The sequence below is a fragment of the Vespa crabro genome, chromosome 15 (assembly GCF_910589235.1).
Source record: "Vespa crabro chromosome 15, iyVesCrab1.2, whole genome shotgun sequence".
Taxonomy (NCBI): domain Eukaryota; kingdom Metazoa; phylum Arthropoda; class Insecta; order Hymenoptera; family Vespidae; genus Vespa; species Vespa crabro.
This window is the reverse complement of record NC_060969.1, coordinates 4,511,803-4,538,955: the sequence shown is the minus strand read 5'-3', so window position 1 is coordinate 4,538,955 and position 27,153 is coordinate 4,511,803. Positions and strand designations below refer to the sequence as shown.

At 31.2% G+C, this 27,153-nt stretch overlaps 5 protein-coding genes and 1 long non-coding RNA gene across 13 annotated transcripts in view; 3 read left to right on the top strand and 3 right to left on the bottom strand.

The window, feature by feature from the left end:
• LOC124429548 overlaps positions 1-981 on the bottom strand; it is a 241,384-nt gene extending 240,403 nt beyond the window's left edge. For both annotated transcript variants that reach the window (XR_006943483.1, XR_006943482.1), the window contains exons 1-2: positions 889-981; positions 578-699 (exon numbers count right to left, since the gene is read on the bottom strand). This is a non-coding gene — a long non-coding RNA (uncharacterized LOC124429548). The remainder of the gene's footprint in view (positions 1-577; positions 700-888) is intronic.
• A 166-nt stretch (positions 982-1,147) lies between these two features.
• LOC124429635 (nuclear RNA export factor 1-like) lies at positions 1,148-3,450 on the top strand. Its single transcript, XM_046975180.1, has 3 exons — positions 1,148-1,421; positions 1,505-3,265; positions 3,350-3,450. The coding sequence occupies exon 2, from the start codon at positions 1,624-1,626 to the stop codon at positions 3,199-3,201; it is 1,578 nt and encodes a 525-aa protein (XP_046831136.1). The 5' UTR covers positions 1,148-1,421; positions 1,505-1,623; the 3' UTR covers positions 3,202-3,265; positions 3,350-3,450.
• Positions 3,451-11,202: 7,752 nt separating this feature from the next.
• Positions 11,203-14,493, top strand: LOC124429634 (probable serine/threonine-protein kinase clkA). Its single transcript, XM_046975179.1, has 4 exons — positions 11,203-11,344; positions 11,730-11,916; positions 11,982-13,502; positions 13,604-14,493. Exons 1-4 carry the CDS (start codon positions 11,308-11,310, stop codon positions 13,890-13,892), a joined length of 2,034 nt encoding a protein of 677 aa, XP_046831135.1. The 5' UTR covers positions 11,203-11,307; the 3' UTR covers positions 13,893-14,493.
• A 357-nt stretch (positions 14,494-14,850) lies between these two features.
• On the bottom strand, positions 14,851-16,991 carry LOC124429636 (DENN domain-containing protein 10-like). Of its 4 annotated transcripts, none has more exons than XM_046975184.1 (6): positions 16,862-16,991; positions 16,282-16,348; positions 15,958-16,154; positions 15,454-15,882; positions 15,266-15,383; positions 14,851-15,198 (listed from the first exon to the last, which is right to left on the bottom strand). In XM_046975184.1, exons 2-6 carry the CDS (start codon positions 16,319-16,321, stop codon positions 14,927-14,929), a joined length of 1,056 nt encoding a protein of 351 aa, XP_046831140.1. In that variant the 5' UTR covers positions 16,322-16,348; positions 16,862-16,991; the 3' UTR covers positions 14,851-14,926. The 4 variants fall into 4 exon arrangements, with proteins under 4 accessions (XP_046831140.1, XP_046831137.1, XP_046831138.1 ...); XM_046975181.1 differs by having other exon boundaries at positions 16,823-16,979; XM_046975182.1 differs by lacking the exon at positions 16,862-16,991 and adding an exon at positions 16,694-16,759.
• Positions 16,734-20,416, top strand: LOC124429633 (protein SERAC1). Its single transcript, XM_046975178.1, has 15 exons — positions 16,734-16,875; positions 16,995-17,122; positions 17,229-17,489; positions 17,627-17,754; positions 17,872-17,982; positions 18,045-18,180; positions 18,271-18,414; positions 18,500-18,757; positions 18,848-19,043; positions 19,184-19,348; positions 19,427-19,554; positions 19,648-19,800; positions 19,882-20,028; positions 20,115-20,181; positions 20,277-20,416. The coding sequence occupies exons 1-15, from the start codon at positions 16,805-16,807 to the stop codon at positions 20,395-20,397; spliced, it is 2,214 nt and encodes a 737-aa protein (XP_046831134.1). The 5' UTR covers positions 16,734-16,804; the 3' UTR covers positions 20,398-20,416.
• Positions 20,417-20,799: 383 nt separating this feature from the next.
• LOC124429632 lies at positions 20,800-27,127 on the bottom strand. Of its 4 annotated transcripts, none has more exons than XM_046975173.1 (10): positions 26,316-27,127; positions 24,300-24,758; positions 23,281-24,202; positions 22,565-23,188; positions 22,160-22,475; positions 22,000-22,070; positions 21,730-21,923; positions 21,539-21,666; positions 21,246-21,446; positions 20,800-21,010 (listed from the first exon to the last, which is right to left on the bottom strand). In XM_046975173.1, exons 1-10 carry the CDS (start codon positions 26,398-26,400, stop codon positions 20,843-20,845), a joined length of 3,168 nt encoding a protein of 1,055 aa, XP_046831129.1. In that variant the 5' UTR covers positions 26,401-27,127; the 3' UTR covers positions 20,800-20,842. The 4 variants fall into 4 exon arrangements, with proteins under 4 accessions (XP_046831129.1, XP_046831130.1, XP_046831131.1 ...); XM_046975174.1 differs by having other exon boundaries at positions 23,281-24,106; XM_046975175.1 differs by lacking the exon at positions 26,316-27,127 and adding an exon at positions 25,365-26,300 and having other exon boundaries at positions 23,281-24,106.
• Positions 27,128-27,153: the final 26 nt, after the last annotated feature.

The window sequence follows — 27,153 nt, the reverse complement described above, 5'->3', positions numbered from 1 at the left end:
ATATATATATATATGTGTGTGAGAACACTCGGATAAGGTAGAGATCTGCGCCATTGTTAAAAGATCGAAGAAAACGTATAAAGTTATAAATCGATTGAGAATAATCGCGTTTACGTACGACGCCCATGGATCTTTCATCATATTTTGTCTTTCTCTCTCTTTCCCTCTCGCTTTCTTCTCTTCGTTCTCTAGCATCGAACGTTGGTTGAATCGATGCGTCGAGAAGGCAAGAGAGAGCATCCTCCGAGATTACGGCTTATTCGTTACTACCTACAACGTACTTACGTTACTTTTAGAACTGCTTATTACTGTGATTACCCGCGCATAATACAACGGACCGAACGTTCTACAATTTATTATTGAATTGCTATAATGCGCTTCGTATCGTCATATTGCAGCACGTATATACATGTATGTGTATATATATAAATATATATATATATATATATATATACATACATATATATATGTACACGTGTATGAACACGTATAACGCAAAACGATCAACGGTCTATCCTAAGATACAAAACTATCACATCTATTTTCAAAAGAATATTAAAAGAAATAAGTTACTTACACCTTTCGCAATTGTACGTACATAGGTAAATGATTATGACGATACTCGAACTACGGCTCGTTGTAGATACGAAAGAATTCTTTTTTCATTTCGATGACAATTAGGCGATGACAATGATAATGCTGAAATCAAAGACAGAAGAAAACTTTTAAGAAATCGTTGCTTAAAGAAGTCCTCCCACTCCTCCCGACAAAAGTGACGAAATTAGACATAGATAAATTTCATGTATTAGATACAGTAATAATTAGTTTTCTATTCTAACAACGAAGAAAAATGTACTACGTAACTTTTAATGAGATCATTTTACTTACCACAATAATATTAATATTCTTCATTTATACGAACTTTTCCGCGACGACTTTTATTTCGAATCTGGACTATGTCACGAACCGGCGAAACTAATCTTACCATTTCGAGATTTCGATAATCGCAATAATATCGAAATTATATTGCTACTTCCTTCAGTAGGTGACTGTGATTGGTCGATCGAAATTAATCGAATAATACGAAACCTGATTGGATCGTCATTATAATACGAACAAGTAGTACTTATATTCTTTTTTTTCCTTTTTTTTTTTTTTTAAGAACATATTCAATTAATATTATTATCAAAATATTTATTAATCGTTATCTTTAATTATGTTCATGTTAATATCTTCTTCTTTAATATTATATCGTACATTCAAATATTATACTGATTATGTTATTACGTGATGGTGGCATTAACTGATTCAAAATGTCTTATCCGAAAGAAATATCTTACAATAAAAAATTATGAATTGTTATAAAAACAATGATTAAAAAAAAGATAATTAGAATTATGAATTGAATTAGGAACTTATTGGTAATTATATATTATTTATATTATTGAGTTCACATAGGTTAGAAAATTTTATATGCAGTAAATAAGAAATTTTTTTTTCACAGGTATTTTTTCAAGAAAATTGTAAACAGGATCAATAGTTACATATACATATATATATAACTATTGAACAAAGATATTGCCATTAATATTATGCTATTGATTTGACAAGAAATCAAGCAATATGCAAAGAAATTTGGGATGTTCACGTACTCGTACTCTAGATTCTTCTGTGGCCATGAAATTGACCATGGGTCAAAATTCTATGTTCCAAGAACGGCTACTAATGGAAAATCCAAATTTGTGGCACGAGTTTAAAGTTATTAGAGGTGCACAGTATAACAAGGAAGAAGTATTAAAAGCCATATTGAATTCTATAAAGCCTATATATTTGTTACCAGTGAAATATCAAGTGCGTGGCGAAGATTCATACTTTATAGCTAAAAATTGTGGGCCTGCTATAGAGAAACTATGCAGATCTAGTTTAATTATTAAAAATCCACATGGTAATCCTCTGATTTTGACAATAGTGTTGGGTTTTGCCCCAGTTCAGGATTTAAATGTTAATATTCAACCACTTCTTCTAACAACTCTGACAAGAAGGTATGATTCTAATACAAAATCATTAGATTTGGAAGCATTTCATAAGGATTTAGATTTGTCTAAATCCATTTATTGTCCTTTGTCTCAAATAACAAACTTGGAACATGTATTAAAAGTGGCAAAAAAAACAGTGGCCACATTCGAACATTTAAATTTAAAGCATAATGAATTATATACATTGGATGCAATGCAATCTTTAGATTTAATCTCTTTAAAATATATAGATTTAAGGTATAATAGTTTAATGAACATGAAAGATCTTGGGGCCTTAAAAAATTTAACAATTGTGAAACTTTGGTTGGATGGTAATCCATTATGTGAAAATTACTCTAGTGCAAAACAATATATAAACTCTGTGAAGGTACATTGCCCACATATAATTCAGTTAGATGGTGTATCTATTTCTGTTTCTGATATGCCATTAATGTACAATAATTATTTCAAAGATAGTACAAAACAAGAACTTGTATATCAATTTGTTACACATTTTTTCAATTTATACGATCAAGGAGATAGAACGCTTTTGAGAGGATTATATGATAAACATGCTTTTTACTCTTTCAGTTTTAGTATTCCATTTTCTATCGCTCATAAAAGAAAATTAGTGCAATTTACTACAAATAGAAATATTTTTAAAATAACAGATCCTAATAAAAGGGATAAATTTTTATATTATGGAGAAGATAATGTATTAAATGCTCTAAAAACATTACCAAAGACTTATCATGATAAAAACTCATTTCAATATGATCTGATATATGATGACAATGAATGTATAGCCATATCTATTTCTGGATTGTTTAAGAATATTGGTAGTGATCCTCAAGTTCTGTCATTTAATAGAACTTTTATTTTATCAGTTAGACCTGACAATGAATATATTATTACAAATGATCAATACAACATTGGTGATGCTCCAGATAATAAATCTTTAACTAATATAGATAGTACAGTATCCAGTGAGGATTTTATACCCGAATGTTTTAGCTCAACAGAGAAATTTGAAATAATTACAAAATTTGGGCAAATAACTAAATTAACCAAAGAATGGTGTAAAACATATTTGAATAAGACAAACTGGGATATGCGAAAAAGTATTCAAAATTTTATAAAAGATTTGAAAAGCAATACTGTACCGCAAGAAGCTTTTAAAATATAAAATATAAATTCTCGCTTATGAAAACATATATATTTTATATATAATACAGTTTTACTATATTTTTGTAAGATTATTTAAAAATTTGTAAAAAAAAAAAAAAAAGATATTCTTCTAAATCTCAAATTAAATTTAATTTTTCATGTTGTAGGAACTGCTCTGTTTTATCTTACAAGTACTCCTAAACGTTGTACGTTGTTACCAACAAATAATTTTATTTGTTAAATATATTGAGTCTATTTAATGGCTTCATTAATGATATATTATTTACGGAATTCCAATAGACACAAGTTTGCCAAAGAAGAATGTCCATCAATACATTATCAAATGCAGTAATAACATTTCAAGAGAGCTTGATTCATTGAAATAATCTTGTAGATGATTGCCCATTTGCATTCTTTTGATCATATAAAGTTTACCATCGTTACCGACCGATCACGAGATATCCTGTAGTTCTCTGACTTATCAATCCGACTAAAAATAATCGGTAAAAGTAATTCTTTGTTTTACCGACCAAACAGATAAACATTAATCATTGAAAAATTACTAAAGTTATCATTACTATTGTATTTAATATAAATCAATATTCCTTGTTCTAATTAGATGAAATTTTCAGTTTTGGAAAAATCGTTGAAATGTTTTATAATTGGAAGCAGTAATGTACGAATGGAAGAATTTATAAAATATGGATTATTTAGAAACAGATTAAATCTCAACAATCCATGACGAAGATGTGTCGTGTTACATTTATGTATGTCAGCAAAAAAAAAAAAAAAAAAAAAAATTAATTCGAAACAAACGATTATGAATTGCTCTAAGAAATTTGTAGGACATTTTTAAAACTTTCTATTAATACTTTCTATTTCTTTGTATATCGTATGTGGTAGGTTTCTTATTTTCTCAAAGACGCGAGAAGCATTTCCTGTTGCGTAAAGGGGAAGATTTCCTTGTTCCATCATATACAACGAAAGACTCTTCAGTGTTCAAGATTGAAAAGCATTCGGATGCATATTGCACGTGTTACGCGATCATAGAGACTGAATAGAAGAAATTCTAGTTGTTACGAGAATATCTAGTATACAAAGGTAGCTACACAATACATGTTATTCAATAAATTCTTCGAACATTCATTTCTCTAATTTGTAATACAATTTGTTAATACAAGATTTATACACAATATAAATATAGAGCCCGATTGTATCAAGTATATTATTTAAAAAAGAATATATATTTTATCATGAATAAAAACCAAGAAGATTCATAAAACTCTCACGGAGGAGACTACATCATCGAGCAAACACATATAAGACGTATATAAGTCAGAGATGTATACTTCGGAGATGGCTAGAATAGATAACGCATCAGTGAAAGTAAAATTACGAAGGATCTATGGAAATTTTGGTGTGTTAGTAAGACTTTCAAAAACAATTTGAAAGAATAGGCGAAAACAAAAAAAAAACAAAGTATATTATTATAAATAATTATTAACCGTTAGGTATCTTTGATAACTACAATCTCTGAATATCAACCCGAAAATGAAAAAGGAAACGTTTATTAACGTTGACGATGATTCGGCTAATGAAGAATGAAAGTATAAGTTAAAAAGTGAAATGTGTTCACGCGTGACGCAACACCTGGGGAAACAAGTCGTGGGAGCAATTAAAATAATAATACGTGGCTTGTAAGGTAGACATTAAACAAATCGCGTGAATCCACAGGGACCCCCTTTTTTTTTGGCGTTCCTCTCTTGTAATCATTCTGTAAATAAATGAAGAAAAAAATTGATACAAGTGACGATATATAAAGAAGAAAGAAGAAAAAAAAAAGGATAAATTATAATTTCTAAGAAGTCTCTATTTAATAAGATCTTTATATTATAACTTATAAAATCTTACACGTAGATCCAGTCTTACGTATAGAAACGAGAGGGATTCGCTTCACTGACTGGTACATCCTTGTGCCAGATTCTAAGGTACAACGATACATTCGTACAACGGGATAAGTCATCAGTCAGGAGTCCTACGACTTCTCTTATTCGCAAGATCTAAACTGTTGTTATAGGATTCCACGCACGATGAATGATATAGTATCGTAATGACTGGCAAAATCTGCACAAATTACACTGGCTTTCGTTTGTCCTGACATATTTTTCTTGCTACCGACGTATCGAATTGTTCTATCCTGTGAGAAAATCGACCGAACAATTTAAGCAACTCGCGCACCAATTCCCACGTCTAGAAAAGGAACTTAATTCAGTAAGTATCGTGCGATATCTTCTTCTTCTTTTCTTTTTTTTTTCTCCTTTTCTCGGACATTTTATTTAAACAATAATAATATTAAATTGATCCACGCTGATGAACAGGTTGAACGATGCTATTAGAACGAGCTGGTTCCAAAAAAAAAAAAAAAAAAAAAAAAAATTGCATAATCAAAATGAAATGTATTTATTTTGTATATCACCGAGAGCGTAAGAAGTATCACAACGTGATATTTTCTACTAGAATTAAAGATGGCCTATTACGCAAAGTGCATTAGCGCAAGACTCCCTATCTGCTCCTGAAAGAGTACGATAAATTTCCATTTCTACCCCCTTCAAAGTTGGCACGTGTATTGCGCACGTGTACTCTCCTGTCCGCTTAAAATCGGCATCTTCGATATATCAAACCATTGACGAATATATATATATATATATTGTACATTGAATCTGCACCGATTTCGTTGTACAATATATATACAGGGTGTCTTATATTAAATCTGGTCCTTTAAAACATAATATTACTACAAATTGTAAGAAATAGATAAACAAATTATGATGGAAAAAAACTTTTATCAAGATCGTTTCCTTTCTATAAAAATAATTGCTAACATTATTAAAATTTGTAGATATATTTGATATGATCGAAAGACAAATGGAACACCCTATATACATGGACCTATTCAGGATGCTGATCTTTAGACGAATGGTGATTTCTAATCTCTTGATTGCCCAAGAAATTCCTTATTTTATGGTACCACTATATTTACATTATTTTTCTTCTTCAAATTCTCTCGTATTACTCGAGCAAAACAGTGGCGAATAATAATCGTGTAAATTCGTAGCTGCTGACGTTAATTATGAAAATTATCCTTTGCTAATCGTAGAAGGAAACCGTAAGAGCAGAACGTAAACGAATGAATCGTATCATTAGCTTTCCGAACGATTCCATCGTTTGCACCTTACTTAGCTGAAGTTAATTATCTGCTGCATTGAGTTATACTTTCTTCGCAATTAGTTTGAAATATAATAGTTTAATTTATATTGATAATTCATAATTAATTTCATTTTATAATAATATTAATTGTAATCTCGTTAGAAACAATTTCATAAATTAACATTGATTAATCGATATAATTAATAATTACATTTAATTATTTAATTAGATTTTCTTGAATATCGACTAACGATATTATAATCATCTGCAGGAAAGTACAATGAACAAGCACGTAATCCGTTCATGGCATTGTTATCTTGAAGGCACACGGCTAATTAAACACGCACGTCCCTCCTCTTGACCCCACCTCTGAAGACTCACCTATACATCCGGTCCTTCGGTAACAAAAAAAAAAACTCTCACAAGAATTGCAGGTCGTAACCCTTTCAACTTTTCTCCTTGAAAGAATAGCATCGAAGATGAAATTTCAAAACGTATCATATATAAATAAGATCAATATATATATATATACTTTGTGAATAAATATAAGCATAATATTTATAATAGTATTTCTCTCGATAGATGTACACTGTTTTCGAGAAAATTCATCGAATCATGCTTGATGACTGATTCGTTATATTACATAATTTAATGCAAAAACCTCACAAACATAAATTCACTGTACATCGAGGAATTTTATGTTTTATCTAAAGCTTCAAGAAGGAGACATCGTGATAGAGAAAGTTGTATGTATCCATCTATCTATCTATAATATCGTATATAGCATCCGTCTATTGACTTATGATTATAAATCAAGAAATATAATCGCAGGATAAATAGAATAAAATATTAGTATAAAATGTTGATCTATATGACAGATAAAAAGATCAACGTCTCGGTATTTGAAATCAATGAAGGAGAAAACGAGTATCGAGTAGGAGGATTTATACTCAATGAAGCATATAAACGTTCTTTTACGTTTACTTCCTCATTAGAACAATAATAATCGTTTTTCTTATCTCTATAAATTTAACATTTTTAATTTAACACATTTTCTTTCCACGCTAGAGTTGCTTCAAACGTATATATATAGATATATTCGCTAAGTTTATGAACCAAAACGAAAGGACGATCACCTTCTAGAATAGAGAAATCGAATACACCGAGTTAACACTCCATTACGATTTTTAATTAAGCACCCCTCGTTTCATGGTCGGGCACACGTCTCACTCTCAGCCGTCAGAGCATAGACCGTGGAAAGCTTTCGACTCCACCGACTATCTTAAACATCCGAGTATTTTTTTCTTTCTCCTTTTTCTTTTTTTTTTTTTTTTTGTTTAACGATCTCTTTACATTTGACAGGACATTACGACATCTCTTCTGACGGTATAATAATTCCAGTTTTATTTTTTTCTTTTTCTATTTCTCCTTTTATTAACAAGAAGAGACCTTGCGATTCGTGATGAACGCGATCACAACGATAGTCTCGGTGAGCGCAACCGATGGTTCTACTTCAAGGCAAACTCTATTTTCAGAAGGATGGATCTAGTATAAGATGATCGATGATGATGGCGATGAGGAATAGATCTTTATTTGTACGTTGTTCTAATAATTACAAGGGATCAAGGATTATAGTCAGATATATACATACATATATATATATATATCTCTTTATGGCCTTTCATTCTTTTTAAAAGGTATTGGAGCTTCGAGGTAATGTCATATTATTTTTATTTATTTCTTTGGAATTCTTTGGCATTATCTTTAATCTTTATCAATGTCCAATGACATAATTAATTTTCAGATGAAATCAAAATTGAAGGAAAACGATAATATGATAAGTACAAGAGAAAAAAATGGAAGTAAAAAAATAATGAAGTACAAGTAACGAATGTCACGAACAAAGGAAAAAAAAAAAAGGTCGAACGATCTCTGATTATATTCTGATTCAGGACGAACGAGACTCACGTTGGATCGTGCTCCTACTCGAAGACGGCACGGTGTATCTCGTCTCGTCTTTGCTGTACGCTCGCCTTTTGCTTTCACTTTCTCACATGGTGGAAACGAGAAGAAACCCTCTTCATCCGCTCCCCCACCTCTTCCTTCTCCATCACCACCACCATGTAACAACGATCTCCTTTTAGAATCACTCTTCTCTCTTTCATGAATTTATCGGTTCGTTTTGCCAACAGCACTTCTTCAGCTAGCTGGTACAGACTTGTGAACATTCTTTAATTTAAATAACATATATTATTTGAAAGAAAATGTTTATATTCATCGTCAAGTAAGTTCGTTTCCCATGAAACATTATATGTGAGAAGAACATATCAAATGAAAATAATAGAAAATTTATTCTTTAGGTTTATTGAATAATGTATTATTCAATCTCATTAGAGTTTGATTCTATATAAGTAAAATAATGTAAAACATATGACAGAGTTAAAATTTATGGGCCGATTAAAGAAAAACCGAAAATGACATAAATCGTCTGATCGAGGATATATATATATATATATATATAATAAAAAGATTTAAAGAATTTCTTCATGCTTTCTCCAGCAACGTGACTGTAACGACTAAGATCATTAAAGTGCCATATATGTGATGTACCAGTCACGTAGGTCAGGATCTGTAAGAATGCAAATTTATTGTTCTTGTGTAAAAGATTTCTTTAGTTTTATACACTCGAATACATTATGCAAAGTATATACGTTGAACCACGCCTTTGTATTTATCTCCGTAAAATTGTCCTTTTCTCCTCAAGAAAAGAAATCTTACTGCAGTAGTACGCATGGCACAGAGAAGGCCAAGAAAAATCTTGCACTTTCACCGTATCAATGGATGATGCGTCAAAGGAATAAACAGAGAAAGATATAGGAAATACGAATGATCACATATTACTCGTATATTAAACGATGGTCCAACACCGAGAGATATGTACAGATATATCTGGAATCGAAATTAATTGTCGGAAGTACGATGTATTTCGCATACGTTTAGCACCTTTTTAACATCCGCTTGAGCAAGAAACTTTGTTGGGGACACTAGAGCCAAGCAAGCATCCGTTCGTCGATGCTGAAAGAAAAAAAAAAAAAAAAAAAAAGAAAAGAAGAAATAGAAAAAGAAAAAGAAAAAAGAAAGAAATAATAGCCAATTTCTCTCTCTTTCTCTCTCGTTCTCTCTCGTTCTCTCTCAATTAATATTTTATTGATGAATAGAACAATATCTTGGGACAAGAACAAGAACGTGGATTTCAAAGAGAGACAAGAAGGTCGACGTTGATTTTATACTTGACTATCCCTATTGGTAAAGATTTCATCGCGGAAAGACACTTTGAAAACCTTTAACCTTACTAGCTTTCTCCAAAGTATTCGATTAGTGTTTCTTTGGTAATTGTCACGACTCAATAATTTTAACATAACATTTCACAACTCGATCAAATTTCCAAATATAAATATATTTTTAACAAAGATAATTTCTTCTCAGAATGAAACATTCTCAGTGGAAGGAAATCACGAAAAATACTAGTCTGACGACTAACAACTTCTATTCGTGAACATCGAAAAGACCTTCCTTTCTCCATAAAGGCGATTCTAGTTTGTAAATACCGCGACACGAAGGCCTGGAGGAATCTTCATCGAAGTCCTTACACCTACACATTTCTTCTATGTTGCCTATGCCCGTGTACATGTAAGTCAGAAGGCCTGTGGATGCCTGTAAATAGCCGTACACGCCTGTAAGTGCAAATATCGTGCCATCTACGATAGGGGACCCGCTTCAGAGACAACTTTCGCCCTCCAAGGCTGAGAAGATTCCTCGAGTTGAACTCATCCCAAGCATAATGGACGTCTCGCGTGCGACGGTCATTGAAATATATAATACTCTTACTCGTTAATTAACCGTTATGAGTAGCGTGTAACTATGATGCAATATCTCTCTAATGGTTAATGGATAAGGGAATGACAAATAAAAATAGATTGAATGGGTGACAAATGTATCATTGAGTTTTAGTAAATTGGAGAAGAGAAGGCATGTCGAGCAAGATTTCACAAATACCAAAGTATCTATTTCTTCTTTCTTTAAACGCTTTACGTTGAGATTAACGATGGTATGTTAGGAGGATGCGTAGAAGATCGGATTGCAAAATTTCAATTCTCATGAGACGACCTCGATCTTCGCAAGACACTGAACGTAACCACAAATCAAAGTACATGAGTCTTATTCCCCGAGGTCTTTCAGTTTTCGAGGCCTAATACGATGTTAATTGCCAAGGACATGTCTCTATTACGATGAGTAATAGACTTCTGAATTACTATGTATCCGTATCTCGTATTCGATGAGTCCAAGTGTTCATCTTCCAAGTTATATATTTCAATTATAATTGTACTGTAGCATTTTCATTAAGGAGCTAAAGAAATTTAATCGTACTCATTTGCATCTCTTGGTTCAGACGGTATCTGATGAAAGCCTCGATTTATTCTTCGATGAAATCAATAGCATCCGCTTAAGGCAACTGATAGAAAGAAAGAGAAAAAGAGAGAAAAAGAGAGAAAAAGTTTATTTTGCTATAGGGAATGCCAATGCGCATTTAAAATAAGCTTGTTGATGGCGCAGATGAGCTCCCTGCTCTTACTATTCCTAGTGGACGAGCTTCTTGGTGTGACGTAACGCTATGTTACGTCTTCTTCTTCTTCTTCTTCTCCCCTATATACGTACATACGCGTACATTCTCTCTTAGACCTGAGGCGGCCCCCTACTACCATCCTCGGGCCCTGATATCCCATCCTCTCAGAAAGTTGCGCACATCTCCGTCACAGAACTCCCTTGGCAAGACCTCAGTCGTCTTTAAGAGTTCGTTCACGAAGGTGATCATCGACTGCGAAAATCTTCACTTTATACGAATTCAACGAAGACGATCATGAAGTCTTTAGGACCATGCCTTCTTATTCTTCCGGGTACGTTCGAAGAAAAAGGATATTTTATCATTTTTATTACTGGAATATTTGCTTTATGATTTACTACGATAGTTCATATTGGTATACTGAGATTCATCGTTCTGTAAAAAAAAATTAAAGCTTTCATAAAAATAACGTACTATATCAACTCCGTTCCCATTGATGATAACGAGGACGGAAAATTAGCGAACCATTTAATATCAGGATTGTGCGTGTTCTTTATCGTACTTGCTTGGATACTTGTGTTTTCTAAATCTATTAGTGGAAGGATACATCTCCATCCGTTGAGACTATCGTATCGTAAATCTTTTTAAGCATATGTATCTAACAATGTAATCTTTATAAAATTGACACGTTCACTCATCAATCTTACATCGGATTTCAGTGGTTATATTATGGGGTACAACATTGGCTCTTCAACGACCTCCACCGAGATATTCTCAGCAATACATGCCGGAAACTGCGTTTACATGTCGTAACAAAATAGTTGGTAGCTATTATGCTGATCCAGAAACAGATTGTCAAGTTTTTCACGTTTGCGTTTCTGTATCTGGCAGTATCCAAGATTATAAGTGAGTTCCTCTATCTTTCTATCTTCTTTTAAGAACATTTAAATAAAATTACATCTCGTTTTCAGGTTTTTATGTCCAAATGATACTGCTTTCGATCAAGAGAGTCAAACGTGTGCAGATTGGTATGACGTAGATTGCGAAGCTGCGACTCTTTATTACGCCAGCGATAATTTTGATTTGTATAGACTTGGTTCAGGATTAGAATCTCCACATTACGATACAATACGTAGCGATGATGAACCTCAAGATAATCTTCAACGAAGTGAAAGCAATGATCCAGTGCGATCATCAGCAAATGCACTCAATAGAGTTTCTTCTGCTAATTATAACAACAACAACAATAATCGAGAAGTTTTACATAGTAATAGCAAAGTTGGTTTTTATAACCATAGGACAAATAAAGAGGATAATTATGATAACGAAAGATCTTACAAAGATGAAACAGTGACTACAGAGAAAAAGAAGACGGGTATCAGAAAGGTGAGTAGGAAACAACCCTACAATGGAAACACCAACGATTATCCTGTATCAAGCACGGCTATATCATCGACTTATAATAGTCAGAATAATTATAATGGAAATTTTTTCAATAACAATAACAATAACAACAACAACAACAACAACAACAACAACAACAACAACAACAATAACAATTACAATCAACGATCGACTACCTCCGGTTCATCTTCCACAATTCGACCTCAAGAGAGCTACAACAGGAATCAGAATATTCAAAAATATACCGTGACTGCGTCCTCGACTTATCGACCTAACACGAATTATCAAGATTCTTACAGCAGTTACCAACCATCAAGTTCTACCGCCAAGGCAACGGTTTACAATACTTACAACACGAACAACAATTACAATCAGGATAATTCAGGATCTTATACACCTAGCACTACATTAAGGACAACGAATTACAATGGTAATGGCAACAGAAATGGATATCAACCTTACAATGGTGGACAGTTCACACAGTCCAGTACTGCATTACCTAGCACGAATTATCAAGCGAGTGATTATACAAATTATCAGAAAAATTATAACGTCCAACGTGCTAACGGTAATAATGGAGGATACCGTCAATCAACAACTATTGCTGCTACAGTCTATGACAATAATTATGGTAGTGCTAGCGAACAGTATAGAAATGGGCATAGTTCCACTACATCAGAAATAAGTCAGACCACCTCGAAATATTTCACAAATTATGCAGGAAGCAGTTACGCTCCAACTACCTATAGTCCACCAACGAAAAAGTATGTTCATACGGACAACAGTCCGGCACAATCGGTTTCTCGAAGCAACGATCGCTATAACAGTCAACAATCATCGGATAACAATCAGTATTACGAAAAGAACGAGCAGTCAATCAAATCTTCTACTCAATATTATGACAGTACAAAAACGTCAAAAAAGGGAACGCAGTACAACAATTATGAGAGCTCGAACAGTGGCAAATATTATATTGAGACTAGTACAGATAATTACGATTTCGGAAGAGCTTCAGTAGGTATAGGTTTCAGTCCTGCGAGTATAAATCATTTGGCTGAGACACCCAGATCTACGACACCTGTTCCTAGGTAGGTCGACGCGTGCCTATGTTTATTATACAATTAGAATATTCTTAACGATGTCATCATTCAATTACATTATCCGTACTTTCTCTTTTCTATTCAAACAGGAGACAAGCTAGTGCAACCACGTATAATCCAAACAGCTTCAGCAGTAACGCTCAAAAGTCATCGTCAATAAATACAACTCCTCGAAGTAGCACGTATGTCAGTGGATCGGCTAGACCTTTCACATCCACTACCAGATTTGTTAGCAGTTCAACTGCTCGATCAAAATCAGGGAAAAAAAATGATTATGATTACGCATACTATGATAATGCTGGAGCTCCTGAATACGATGGTATTGAACTTGAACAAGTCACTGGGAATAAGGAATCATCGAAACTATCGAGAAATTGATCAAATTTTCTCGTAGTAGTCTACTTCGAAAGTCTTCGAAAGTCTTTCAAAGTTGGTCGTTAGGGAGCGTTTTTAATTGAAGGATTTAAATAATCAGTTTTTGATGTGGCTTCCTTATTAGAAAAGAGATTATTGAAAAGAAGGCAATATCGAAAACTGATTGGAAATCGTAAACCATATTTAACAGCTTCGATTCGATAATATGAATCTCTTATTTACTATTATTAATTAATTATTATTGCTGATATTCGCATACTATTGTTTATCATCTTTGTCAGTATTATGAAATATTAGTAAGCAGGCGACAGTATTTAAAAGTTGTTTTTAATTAAAAAAAAAGTTATATAAATTTTTCACTATTATTGCACTCGGATATTTGCATGATAGTAAACGTTTCTGTATTTGTTTTGAAATGTTTTAGAGATTAATATATTTTATATATTTTTGTAAATATATGAATGTTTATTCAAAGAAATACGCATAAAATACTATGAATTCATAGAAAAAATGAATTCATTCATAACAGCCTAAGTATACGTATAGATCTTGTATACTAAAAATGCTTGTGTAATAAGTTTTTGATTAAAAAATATATTATTAATCTTTTTTTATTATAAAATTTGCCTAGCACGGTTGACCATATCACATCCTTCTTCTATCATCTGTTCGAATTGTTAATTATTTGTTATTTTATCAAAAAAAATTATACATATAACACATGCGTATAATGTCATTTGCATCAAATTTCAAATTTTCGCGCGCTATGAAAACATTCATTTGAGCGCGCAATTGAAATGTGACATTTTCGATGTGAACGAAACAAAGCAACATCATTTATGTTAATAGTCTTCATTAATTTATTTAGATTTTTTCGGAAAGACTATAACAATGTCGAATTGTTTATTCATTCTAAATGAAATATATACTTTATATATTATATGCAAGTTGTAACAATTTATTTGGTTACATAAAGAGGTTTATTTTATTTGGAAAATTGCGTAATGGTTTCGCATAACTCAAATTCAAAAAATATATTACAATATGAATAAATTTTCAGCTATGGCTAAATTAATTAAAAAACTTTCGACGGCTTGTGGTAAGTCTTTTTCTTTGAATGCTTGAATCGACACCATTTTTTTTCCATCCGATGTTTCAGTTGTAGCCAAAGATGTTAATTGATTTAATAAATCTTTTGTTTTTTCATTAATCTCGGATATTATTTGTAATTCTGTATTGCTTTGATTTTCGCATAGTTGTACCATAAACAATGCTATTTCCTTATGCGTTTTTGTCATAGTGAAACTCTCTGTGAAACAAAGATTATAGTTATAAGTTCTATAGAAAAAAGAAACTGAGAAAACTTTTTTCTCTACCTTTCGCATGTGGAGCAACAGTGATTTCTCTAGCAGGTATATTAACTAATAAATCATATAGATCTGTCCTTGAAGAAATTGCACTGTTTCTACATCCTGCTACATAGTATGATTGTTTCTACAAAATCATGTATTTTCAATGTTTAAATGATAAAAAGATAGTAATCTTCTTTGTAACACATATATACCTTCAAGTCAAGTAGCTCATCATTTACCAACTCGATCCATGGATATAAATTTTCCTCAATTTTGCGATGTTTCATTAAAGCAGGAAAAGTTTTCATCCATTTAAGTAATTGTTCTAAGCTATGATGATATATTACTATTCTTTTTTTTAACAAGAGAGCAGTATATATTAAAATCGATTCTAATTCAAATGTTTTTATTAACTCTCTAACATTTGTATTAATTATTGTACGACTGCTAAAGTCATCAGACACAAATGTTCCATTTTCTTGGGTCGAACATGATCCCTTTGTAAAGACGGAAAGATATAATTGTAAAATCTCTGTTGGTTTTCCTGTCTTGCAATACATTTTACTAAAGACACGTGACAGTACTTCATACTTTTGTGGATTAAAATCTTTTGCAAATAAAACTAATGCAAATTGTTTGACCTAATAACAAAGTTATCTATTGGTTATTTTATCATATACTTTTAATACACATATGTATATATATGTATGTATTACCTTGGGCAATCTGTCAGAATCAAATACTTCACTACAGTGTAAATAAAACCAAGTTTGACCATGTCTCGCGCAAATAAAAGTTTGGGGAGAATTATGCTCAAGTCCTAAATTACATTTTCTTTTGACAATGACTTTTTGTGATTCTGAGACTGTAGGATATGACCATGTCCAAAGTATATCACCGTTGTGATCTTTTTCTAAAAATAATCATTTCAAATTATTTTCTTAGAATAAATACGTATTAAATATTTATATTTGTTTTTTATAATTAATATATACATATATACATATATATTATCTTATATATAGAAATTCTAAACTTACCGATTATACTACAGGACAATAAATCTGTGAGCGGTGCCATATCGAGAAAATTAGTCGTACATTATCTCTAAAAAAAATAACATTTTTTTGTTGCGTGTATATATAGTTATAATCTCATATGTTTAGTGTAAGTAAATGACATATCGTAGATAATGGAATTTAGATAGTCATTCGATTGATATTATCAAATTATAAAGTGTTATATTTACAAATATTATTGTTAAGGTTAGTTTTGCAAGTACTCTATAATAGTTTATATATTTTGATATAATAATTTGAAAGAAGCATAATGTTGTAAAAAGTGGCTAATATTAGACTTTAAATTTAAACTTTAAAATCGCAATAGTATCTCGATATTTCTTTTTATATATAATATGTTTAAAATATTAAATATTTATCTGTTTTATCACACAGGTATGACGACGAAAATCCATGACGCACGATAAAACTGAAGTCGATTAAATCGCACTATATCTTCTGATAATATTGTAATATTGGATTTAATAATAATAATTTTGACAAAATGCGTTTAAGAACTTACAAAAAATGCTTGTATTATTTGATATCAAGTGGTACTTGCATGGTATTCATAGGGTATGTTTGTTTTACTTTACACAGGTTAAGATAATAAAATTATAAGGTTAAGATAATAAAATAAATGTTATTGTATCATTTTTTTTTTTTTTTTATATTTTTAATCATATTTTATATAGTGGTTGCTGGTTTTTATATCAACTGCGACAAACATCACAGATTCTTCGATCCACTGTAACAACAGATATTCTTAATTTAGAACAAACACGCAAATCATACATATATATTGATAAACCTCAATACAAAGGTAAAAATTCAACATAATATTTTTATATCATACTTATCATAAATTGCTGTCTTTTATTATATTATAATATTTAATATAATAATTTATTATAATAATTTTATTTTAGATATCTTTACATTTCATGAAAAGGAAAATCAATATACATCAGAAAGGCAATCTGCAGATAATCATGATGTAACTAATATTTTAGTTAGATTCAGTTATAATGTAACTAATATTGTACCTATAATGGTTGATATTATAACAGAGAGATGGAAAATGTTAAATCGAAAATTAGCATATGCATTTTTTAATGTAGCTCGTTTTGGTGATGAGCATGAAAGAATAAGAGCTGCGACAGCTTTATGTTCTCTAAATTATTTAGAAGGTAAATAAAAATAAAAATAAGTAATGTATATATAAATATATATATGTTAAGATTCTAGATTATTATCTATGTAGTATCAGCAAATAGCTGTCATATTTTGTTTGAAAAAATTTTTATAACATAAAAACAATTTTTAGATTGGCATTATCAAAATATGGCACAGATGTTAGATGCTAGGACAGCTATTGCTCTTGCACGTACACCAAATGTTGATCAACGCTTTTTCTTAAAACCACCTTATTTTCATATGGAATATAATTTGCATGTATGTAAATTGTACATAATATTAGCTTTAGATATGATGCTAAAAAGACTAATAGCTCTTGTATATGTAGATTCCATAAACATTTAAAATAATACTTAATATAAATTATTCTTACAGGATGTAATTGAGAAAGTCCATAATATGCTGTTACATTTAAATTCATTATGTAATAAATTACATCCGTGTCTTACACAGTTTCTTCAGAAAAAATTTGGAGATTTATTTAGAGTAAGTAGAAATTTCAAATACAAAATAAGAATAATATATCTATGATAAAATATATGTCATAGGATGGTTTAATGTTTGAACATGATTTACCAAGTATGGGTTTGGCAATTCCTCCAACAATTATATGGAATGAAGAATTACTTCAAAACTGTGTCCAAACAATTTATCATCATTCCTCTCTTGAACAGTATAGTAAAGGTATAAAAGATTAAGCAATTGATTGTTGTCATTAAACAATATATAATTTTTGTTTACTATATTCTTATGATTTTGTTGCTTTTTTTTCAGATATTGTAAATGCCAATGGTCTTCAGATACTTATGTTAATTTACAAAATTTTCAGTGATAATATTGACATGTGTATAATACTTGCCAATATACTTTCTAATATATCACTTCACACTGAATATTTAGATGATTTTTTTCGATCAGGTTAGACATTACTAAAATAAATAAATAATCTGTTTTTTCTTTTGTTATCACTGAGAATCATTTAATATCATCGATTTCTTTTTAGGTTGGTTGAGTATATTAGTCACATGGTCTAAGAATAAAGATATAAGATTATCAGTACCTGCAGGATGTGCTTTAGCAAATTTAGATATAGATAAAAATAAACATATCAAATATCATAGACATGTATATCTTCTTCATCCATTGCATAGAACTGATACAACATCAAAACTAGATGTTATCTTTTTGCATGGTTTACTTGGTGGAGTATTTGTAACATGGAGACAGAGAGATATAAATAATGATACATATAAATACGAAGGTTTGTCACTGGTATGGATAATTAATTTAGAAGAAAATGTCCTACATCAATTTTGTATAATATGTGTGATTTTTTATGTAATAAATATAGATCCTATTAATATAAAACATGAAAATAGTCATATGTCTACTTTGATCAGTGATTATCCCAAAGAATTTTTCAAAGATTTGGCTTATGATTTGCAAATACGTGCATGGAAAAAATTAGGCAGAGATTACGAGGTGATACTTGATGATTGTCCTGTAAATATTAATTATCAATTAACTGGTCCATTTACTTGTAAAGGGTAATGTATTATAAATATTGATCATTATACAATAATTTTCATTTGAATATTTCTTAACAATTGCAAATTATTTCAAATTATTATTGTTAATAAAATAATGTGAATTCTTTTTTAAAAATCAATGTTTTTTTTTTTTTTAGAGATGATGCTTGTATGAATGATTTAGAGCATGATAAAATTTATAGAACACAATGTTGGCCAATGGATTGGTTGCCTCGAGATGTACCATACCTTCGAATTCTCGGTGTTAATTATGAGACAAATTTATCAATGTGGACTCCTTTGTGTCCAATAGAGAGCTTGAAGTAAATAGTAAACATTATTTGATATCTATATAAATATCATGTACATTTAAATATTTATTAGTTTATTAATTCTTGTAGGAGTACGATCAGTGAAAGAAGTAATGAATATATTAATAAATTATTGATAGCAGATGTTGGAAAACGACCAATAATATGGGTTTGTCATTCGATGGGTGGTTTATTAGTTAAAAAAATGCTCGTCGAAGGTGAATAATTAAAGATCAATGATAAGTAAATACTTGGCTTTTTTATATATATATATATATATATCAGTACAATATACCATTAACTTTGTATAGAATGGAAAAGTGGGGATAAGCATAACATATGCAAAAATACACGTGGTATAGTATTTTATAGTACTCCACATCGTGGTTCGCACATAGCTGCATTAACGCAAGCAACACAAATGCTTTTATGGCCATCAATAGAGGTGCAGGAATTACGACAAGGTAAATTATTATTTTAAAAACAATATAAATATTTATAAGAAAGCATAACTAATCTTTATACGCTATATTTCTATTCTACAGAATCACCGCATCTTCTTGGATTGCACAAAGATTTTATTGAAATGTTAAACGATTATCCTATAAATATTGTGAGTTTCAGTGAAACAAAATCTACCCTGGTAACTGCTTTAAAATTTCCATTTCAATTCGTCACTCCTAATTCAGCAGGTGAAGTTTTTTATATTATTATTAAGAAAATATTTCTTTTTTATTTCTTGTATAACAAGATTATTCATATGATTATTCATTCACAGATCCTGGTGTAGGTGAATTTTTTGAAATTCCACAGGATCATTTAACAATCTGTAAGCCTGCTAATAGGTAATTTTCTTACAGATTTTTCAATAATATTTTTTTGTTTGTTTTATGAAAGATGAAAGTCTTTATAATTCTTTATAATTCTTTATGTTATTTAGGCGATCGTTTTTATATCAAAAGCTTTTATGCTTACTTCGACGTCAAATAGAAATTCGAAAAGAAACAAAGAGTTCAATATTCATGAATCTAACATGGCCAGATAGATTAATGTCAAAATAAATGATGTTCCTTATCTTTACTCTCGTTGCTCTCTTCTGATGCTTTATTATTTCGTACTTATTCAGGATTATGTCTTTCGTAAGTAGTATCGTCCATTCAATAGAAAATAAGATATATGTTCCTCTTTTCTAATTATTTTTATAATTACAAATTAAAATAATTTATTATTTTGACTAGAGTAGAAAAATCAAATTTTTTATATTTAAAGTTTATTATTCGACGATAATTGCAGTACGTATTAAAAGAAAAAAAATATTTTTAATTTTTTATAAATATTAATAATAATTTTGTATCCTTCCTATATAAATTTGTAATCCTTTTTCATATTAATGGGTACTGCATCATATTGATTACACCTACTTAAGGTTATGATTGTCTGAAGTAAATACCTACACGAATAAATTAACTTATAAATTACAGAGATAACAGTTTATTGTTATCAATTTTAAAAATTCGTATCATAATCTGGATGTTGATGATGATGATGATGATGATAGCCGCCGTAATCATTATTTCCGTGTGATGGATTAGAATAATATCCATTCCATTCAGATCGCCAACTATCGTGGAGGTTATATTTTTTACCTTCTTGAAATGATCTGTCTACTAATACCTGTAAAAAGTATAAACAAATGATAAAATTATTTAACCAATTATCTTTACGGAGAACATATAGATTTTTCTGATATCGACTATTCATATCGATTATCGACTGTCATACTGTTGAACGCCATCTAATGGATAATTATTTGAATTAAATTTGGGTATGCTCCTAATGATAGGCAATACTCATTACGTATATGTTTACGTGTAACATAACTTTCATAAAAATTATTTCATTGACGTACCTTATTAGACGTCGATTCAAATGATTTATCGTTCCACGAGACATCTGGATCAGTCCATATTGTATGTATTTGCTTCGGATAATCATTAGATCTATTTAACGACGTTGCATGTGAATTTCCCAATATATTTTTTCCAATTCCATCTTCATAAATAGTAGACACAGAGGGTTTCAACTTTGAACCATTTTGACGATTGACCAGCTAAAAATTTCAAAAAATATTCTCATTATATTGAACTTTAAGATAACTATTACTATTAATTATTAATTAATTAATTAATCTAATTAACTTACCACGGAAACACCGAATACTATAATGAATAATAATCCTCCAATACCAATGACTATCATAACAACTGCCCACTGAGGTATTAATCTATCTTCGTTTTCAATTATATTAGAGAAAGGAACCTTAGGTATCACTAAACAAAAAATAATGTAACGTAACACATGTATAATAATTATACACCCGATATTTCACTTACCTACAAAATCTGTAGATTTAGGATCTATCGTGAATACACCTAACTTCATATCTCCTTTCCCCTTAGTTTCATTCCAACGACTTGAATTATACGTTCTTAAAGAATCGTGAAATATTACTTTCAATTCTTGCGTGTTGATTCTTTGCGGTAAGTTCACGAGTTCAATGAAAAAGTCTACCAGAATACTACCTTGGCTGAAAAATTAGATAAGGGAAAAATTCATTTCAATAAATAAGCATTTTTTTAAGGTCAATATTTATGATTGCGTACCTGAACGAATCGATTCTTATCTTTTTATACCAATTCATTAAAACTGTAGACTTTGAAAAGACGAAATTCATCTAAAAAAAAATATAATTACGATCAAAGTTATGAAAAAAAAAAAACATCGATATATATCACGAAGGAAGGTCATTTAGTAAAAATTTACATCTCTTTCAATCTCGTTTGCAAGTTGCTGCCATTCCTGAGTGTTACGATCGAGTAACTCTGGTACCCAAATAGTATTACCAATTATTCGTATAGTACCAGCAACTTCACACTCTTCCTCGCATATTCCAATAGTCGTTGATCTTGGTGTCGTCGTTGTTGTAGTTGTCGTAGACGTTATTGAAACGGCACTTGTAGTTTCGACGACTGACATGTTCACAGAAATATCCGTTGCAGTTCTAGCGACTTCCAAGAGTTTTTCAATTGAAATTGGAGTAGTAGATGGAGTTGGCCAGCCAGTAAACTCAGTGGTAGCTCTAAAATTGAAAAGTGATTACTTTTATAGCACATTTAAATCTTTAATTTAATTCTTTAATTTAATTTAATGAAGTTTATTAATGTTCACCTAGTTGGCCATCCCTTTTGTATACGTGGAGTAATTGCAGGAAGTCCATCGATTCGATGGCTCTGAGGAGTTGTAATTTTATGACCAAGTTTTCGTCCACCTGGTCTGCTAGGAAATACAATTTTCAAACCACCAGCTTTAGCTGTAGTCGGTTCAGTGCTCGTTAAAGTCGAATTGTTATTATTAGAATCACTCGATTCATTGTTCTTTGAGCCTGATGAATTAGTCACTTTTTCCGTATAATCACGAGGTAACAAAGCAGTCACATCAAACTTCGAATTGGCAAAAAGATTTTGAATGGATATCTTTTCTGTAGTAAAATTATTCGATGAATCGACACTAGCAACTGTTATTTCTTCTTCTATATTTTTCTTTTTATTATAATCAGCTGGCAAAAGTTTAGAAACGTCAATCTTTGATTTAGCTAAGATATCGCTCAGAGCACTACGTTCTGTTATTTCCTGTCGATCTTCTTTCGATAATTTAAATCCAGGCGGTAAGAAAGATTTGACATCTTGAAAGATGATTTGTGTGTTGGTCTTTTTAATAGCAGCTGTACTAGGCTGAGTCGTAGACTTTATTTCATCCAAATTTAATGGTGTTGTAGTTTTTCCAGAAGGCCATCTAAAATATATAAATTATCGCGTCAATGAATTTAAAAAAAGGAATAGGAGAAAACATCGTAAATAATAATAATAATAATATAATTTTCTAACTTGAAGGCTATCTTCGCTCGTGCCGTACTAGTAATCATCCCATTGGAATCAGAATCATGTAAGAACCCTTCAGAAGAGTTGTTAACATTCGTACGATCAAATCTCTTGTCGTTATATCTTCTAGGTACAAATTTACTAATAATAGGCGTTTTGCTAGTAGTAGTAGTACTACTACCGCTCGTAGATGTAACATATTTACGACGACTTGTACGATCTCTATCATTTAAAACATCCAACTGCAATGCATTACCAGCTGTTCTAAAGCCACCAACAAGGAAACCACTTGATAATTCAGATTGCACTCTGTCAAGTTTATCGATAATGCTTTCCGTTGATTCTGGAGGTGGAAATGTTTTTTTTATTGGGGTCATGGCTGCAGCATCATTATTTATTCGTACGACTCGGTCTATCACCGGAAATGGTAGAAAACGTGCACCATTTACGCTACGACTAGTTTGTACAAAAGCCAATACCCTGGAATCCTCAGTCGTAGTACTTTCTAATATTCGATCATCAATAGATTTTTCTTTGGTCAATGACGGTGGTGGTGCTACTTGTTCAGTAGTCATTGGTGTTGGTGTGCTCGTTGGAATAGAAATCGTTCCATTGACGACACTTTTTGTTGTTACTACAGATACAATAGCTTCACCGATCAAGATCGGACTTTCTAATTCATCAGAATCATCCGATGACGATAATAGTTTCGGTGGCTCCATAAAGGCAAAGTTTTTATTGCTACCCTCCATCGAGGTCACTTCTTTAGCATCTGTATTTGTTTTAGAGATCGAATCGTCTTCTTCTTTGTCCTCGTTTATAAGTTCTTCGTCTATGAAAGGATGATTTTTATGATTATTCAATTCTGTCAATTTTTCAGTAGTTACGTCGTGTGTTTCGAAATCCGCATAATCGACGGTTTCTGCGTCTATAGAGATAAAAATTAGAATGCGAACGGAAAAGAATCTATTTAAATAATTTGAACTCAATCAATGAATCATTATAATAAATTAAAACCACATTACCTACGGTTTTATATTGCGATCGATTATTGTTATCATAATCCTCGTAATAATAATATGAATCATACTGATTCGTCGAATGATTTTCGTCGTATTCGTGATCCCTAGAATTGTGAAGACCCTCGACATTTGAAAGTGGATTACGTTCGTGTATCGGTCGTTTGCATTTCGATTGCTCTTTAATATAATCAGAAGAAATTTCCGATTTAGCATTGGTTTCGTAATCACACTCATCGGCTACGTCGTCTTCTTCTTCTTCTTCTTCTTCTTCTTCTACTTCTTCTGTATTTTCCTTCGAATTCAATCGTGACATATCCATGACGTTATTTTCCTCGAGCGAACGGAGTAACAATGATGTATCATTTTTTTTACCCCATTCCAAAGGCACACCACTTTCTCGATGTTCGTACACCGAGTTCGTCGGTATAAGTTGTGAGAACTTGTATCGTGCCTGAGAAGTTTCTGAAAATACAAACGAGATAATAAATATCTGTTTGTAATAAATATTTAATTGAGTGATATATATTTTTTATATATATGTATATGTATCAAAATTTACATATCGCTCAATGAAATTTTTTTGAAAAAGTTATCGAGCAAAAATATCATTTTGCAATTTCGATATATCTATGTCCATTCTTTTACGAAAGTATAATCTATCGATCAAAACGAATTTCAATGGATTCTTTTGAAAAACGTTCTAACACAATTATATTACTCGCGAGATAGACGTCAGAGAATGGTATGAAGGAGAGCGATATGGAGATTTCAATGCTCGCATAGAAACTCTAATGCTTGCTTGCGCATATACGCGTGAATAACGAACCGTGTAACTTTCTTGATTACTCTAATTTGGTTCAAAGAAAACATTAATTTAATCTATATATATATAGATAAATATATAGATAGGTGATAATATATTAGACGACTATAAAAATTTTCAAACAATCAATTTCCAATTGGTTCATCCTATATAATTGAATCTCGTTTGCTTTCATAACTCAAAGGAATTGTTCCATGGCCTTGTATTATTAGATATTATTACATATTATATCTATACTTACTTACAATGTATAATAATAAGCATGTTGGAATAAATAATAAAAGCGGAACGTATCGAATGTAGAAGACACGTAATCGAACTATGTAACCGTGCAACTATTGAAGAAATTGGAAATTGAAATTGAACATGATCGAGTAGTAGATTATCTGTATTGCATATGCAATATTCTTGTCTCGACTTTCTTCCCCTCAGTTGGTCGACTAGAAAATTAATTTCCTCGCGAGTGGAATACTTGATAGCGCGACTTCGGAAGACATCGGGGACTTGAATTTATAACGGAACGGTTTAGACAAAAAAGGAGCGAGGAATCGTGCAATGCGTAAAGAATGAAATTATATATATATATATATATACATAAGTTAACAACGATAACCGTTCTCCTTTCGATCGTCCTTCGACCGGTCGTCGATCGTTCCTTGCACCAAACGTGTTCACGAACTCAAACCCTTTGTTTTCTTAAACAGAATATGGATTCCCTCTTTCTTTCTCTCTTTCTCTCTTTCTCTCTCTCTCTTTTTCTCTCTTTCTCTCATCGGTATGTTTCACGCTCACCTAACGTATATATGTATACGCATATAAATGCATTTACTTTCGCTGCTAGAGATCTCGTTCACGCTTTGCCTTTATTCATTTCTTCATCCGACTCGCCATAAAGAATGCATGTGCTAAGACTTTCCCAACCTTGAGAGCACCTAACTTCGAGAGTTATTTCTTAACACAGAACCATACTTAAAACGCCATTTATGATTACGATATATATATATATATATATATATATATATATTCCGTTATAATTCTATTCAAAGGATAACTATGTACGCTTACATAATTAACGGGATAATTGATTGATCGATCAATAATTAAATTAACCGGAACTTTTTAACGATAGTAACAAAATTTATAATTAAATGAAAAAATAGAAACACCATAAACATAGATCACTAAAATATGCTTACCTTGTTGACAATAGGTGCCGACAAGAAAGAAGACAACAAGAAGGAACAAGCATGGTGGAATTGCTAGGTGCGACATTTTCATCATCCGCCAAACTTGAATCCCTTAAAATCTTTTCAATTTTTTTCAAATCTCGTTCACTCCCGTTTTCAATATAAAATCAACGTAAATTTCATGATTAAGTACATCCCGCGAACGAAGTCACACAGCTTGGCTGCCTGTTAATTTTGGTTTCGCAAATGAGATAATTTCTTTTCTTCCTTTTTTTTTTCTTCTTTTCTTTTGTTGTTTTTTCAGGTATTTGTAACAACGAACGCGTACATTGTTCTCTAAACATACGATCGCGGCCACGGTACGGCCCTCACTGCTAAGAGAACGAATAGAAAGCAAAATCTTACTTTCACTTTGTCCCCGTAGACTACCACACCAATCGCTCGCACCTCTTAGAAGAGATCGCCTCGAGGCCAACGAGATTCTCTCTCTCTCTCTCTTTCTCTCTTTTTCTTTCTTTTTTTCTTTCATTCTTTTCTTCCTTCATATCTCCCGATCTCGTGTGATCTCTTGATCTTTTCTCGATCGATAAAATTTAATCTAATATTGTAATAAAGAAATGTTATGTTTAACATTATGACAAAAGACAAAAAAGAAAATATTGTTAATTACAAGAAATAAATACCATTTTTTTGAAGAACCTTGGATAGAGATCAATGTTGTATTGATATAAATGAAGCAAGAACATGTAAGAAGAATTAAGGGATTTTTGTGGATCAATCTTCTTCAAAAAGAATTTTCTTTACGATCGACGAAGGAAATTGCTAACAAGTCAAATTTGATAAAAAA

What these genes read in the sequence shown, in the direction of transcription:
- LOC124429632 (XM_046975173.1), bottom strand. Translation starts at nt 26,400, where the DNA reads ATGATGAAAATGTCGCACCTAGCAATTCCACCATGCTTGTTCCTTCTT. An exon ending in CGAGCGAAGATAGCCTTCAA is followed by an intron (nt 23,189 to 23,280) that starts GTTAGAAAATTA and finishes TATATATTTTAG; the next exon opens with ATGGCCTTCTGGAAAAACTA. An exon ending in ATAAGAATCGATTCGTTCAG is followed by an intron (nt 21,924 to 21,999) that starts GTACGCAATCAT and finishes CTAATTTTTCAG; the next exon opens with CCAAGGTAGTATTCTGGTAG.
- LOC124429636 (XM_046975184.1), bottom strand. Translation starts at nt 16,321, where the DNA reads ATGGCACCGCTCACAGATTTATTGTCCTGTAGTATAATCG. An exon ending in ATTCTGACAGATTGCCCAAG is followed by an intron (nt 15,883 to 15,957) that starts GTAATACATACA and finishes CTTTGTTATTAG; the next exon opens with GTCAAACAATTTGCATTAGT. An exon ending in TGTTGCTCCACATGCGAAAG is followed by an intron (nt 15,199 to 15,265) that starts GTAGAGAAAAAA and finishes TTTGTTTCACAG; the next exon opens with AGAGTTTCACTATGACAAAA.
- LOC124429635 (XM_046975180.1), top strand. Translation starts at nt 1,624, where the DNA reads ATGCAAAGAAATTTGGGATGTTCACGTACTCGTACTCTAGATTCTTCT.
- LOC124429633 (XM_046975178.1), top strand. Translation starts at nt 16,805, where the DNA reads ATGCGTTTAAGAACTTACAAAAAATGCTTGTATTATTTGATATCAAGT. An exon ending in TGTCCAATAGAGAGCTTGAA is followed by an intron (nt 19,349 to 19,426) that starts GTAAATAGTAAA and finishes TAATTCTTGTAG; the next exon opens with GAGTACGATCAGTGAAAGAA. An exon ending in TAAAAAAATGCTCGTCGAAG is followed by an intron (nt 19,555 to 19,647) that starts GTGAATAATTAA and finishes AACTTTGTATAG; the next exon opens with AATGGAAAAGTGGGGATAAG.
- LOC124429634 (XM_046975179.1), top strand. Translation starts at nt 11,308, where the DNA reads ATGAAGTCTTTAGGACCATGCCTTCTTATTCTTCCGG. An exon ending in ATGCCTTCTTATTCTTCCGG is followed by an intron (nt 11,345 to 11,729) that starts GTACGTTCGAAG and finishes ATCGGATTTCAG; the next exon opens with TGGTTATATTATGGGGTACA. An exon ending in TCTACGACACCTGTTCCTAG is followed by an intron (nt 13,503 to 13,603) that starts GTAGGTCGACGC and finishes CTATTCAAACAG; the next exon opens with GAGACAAGCTAGTGCAACCA.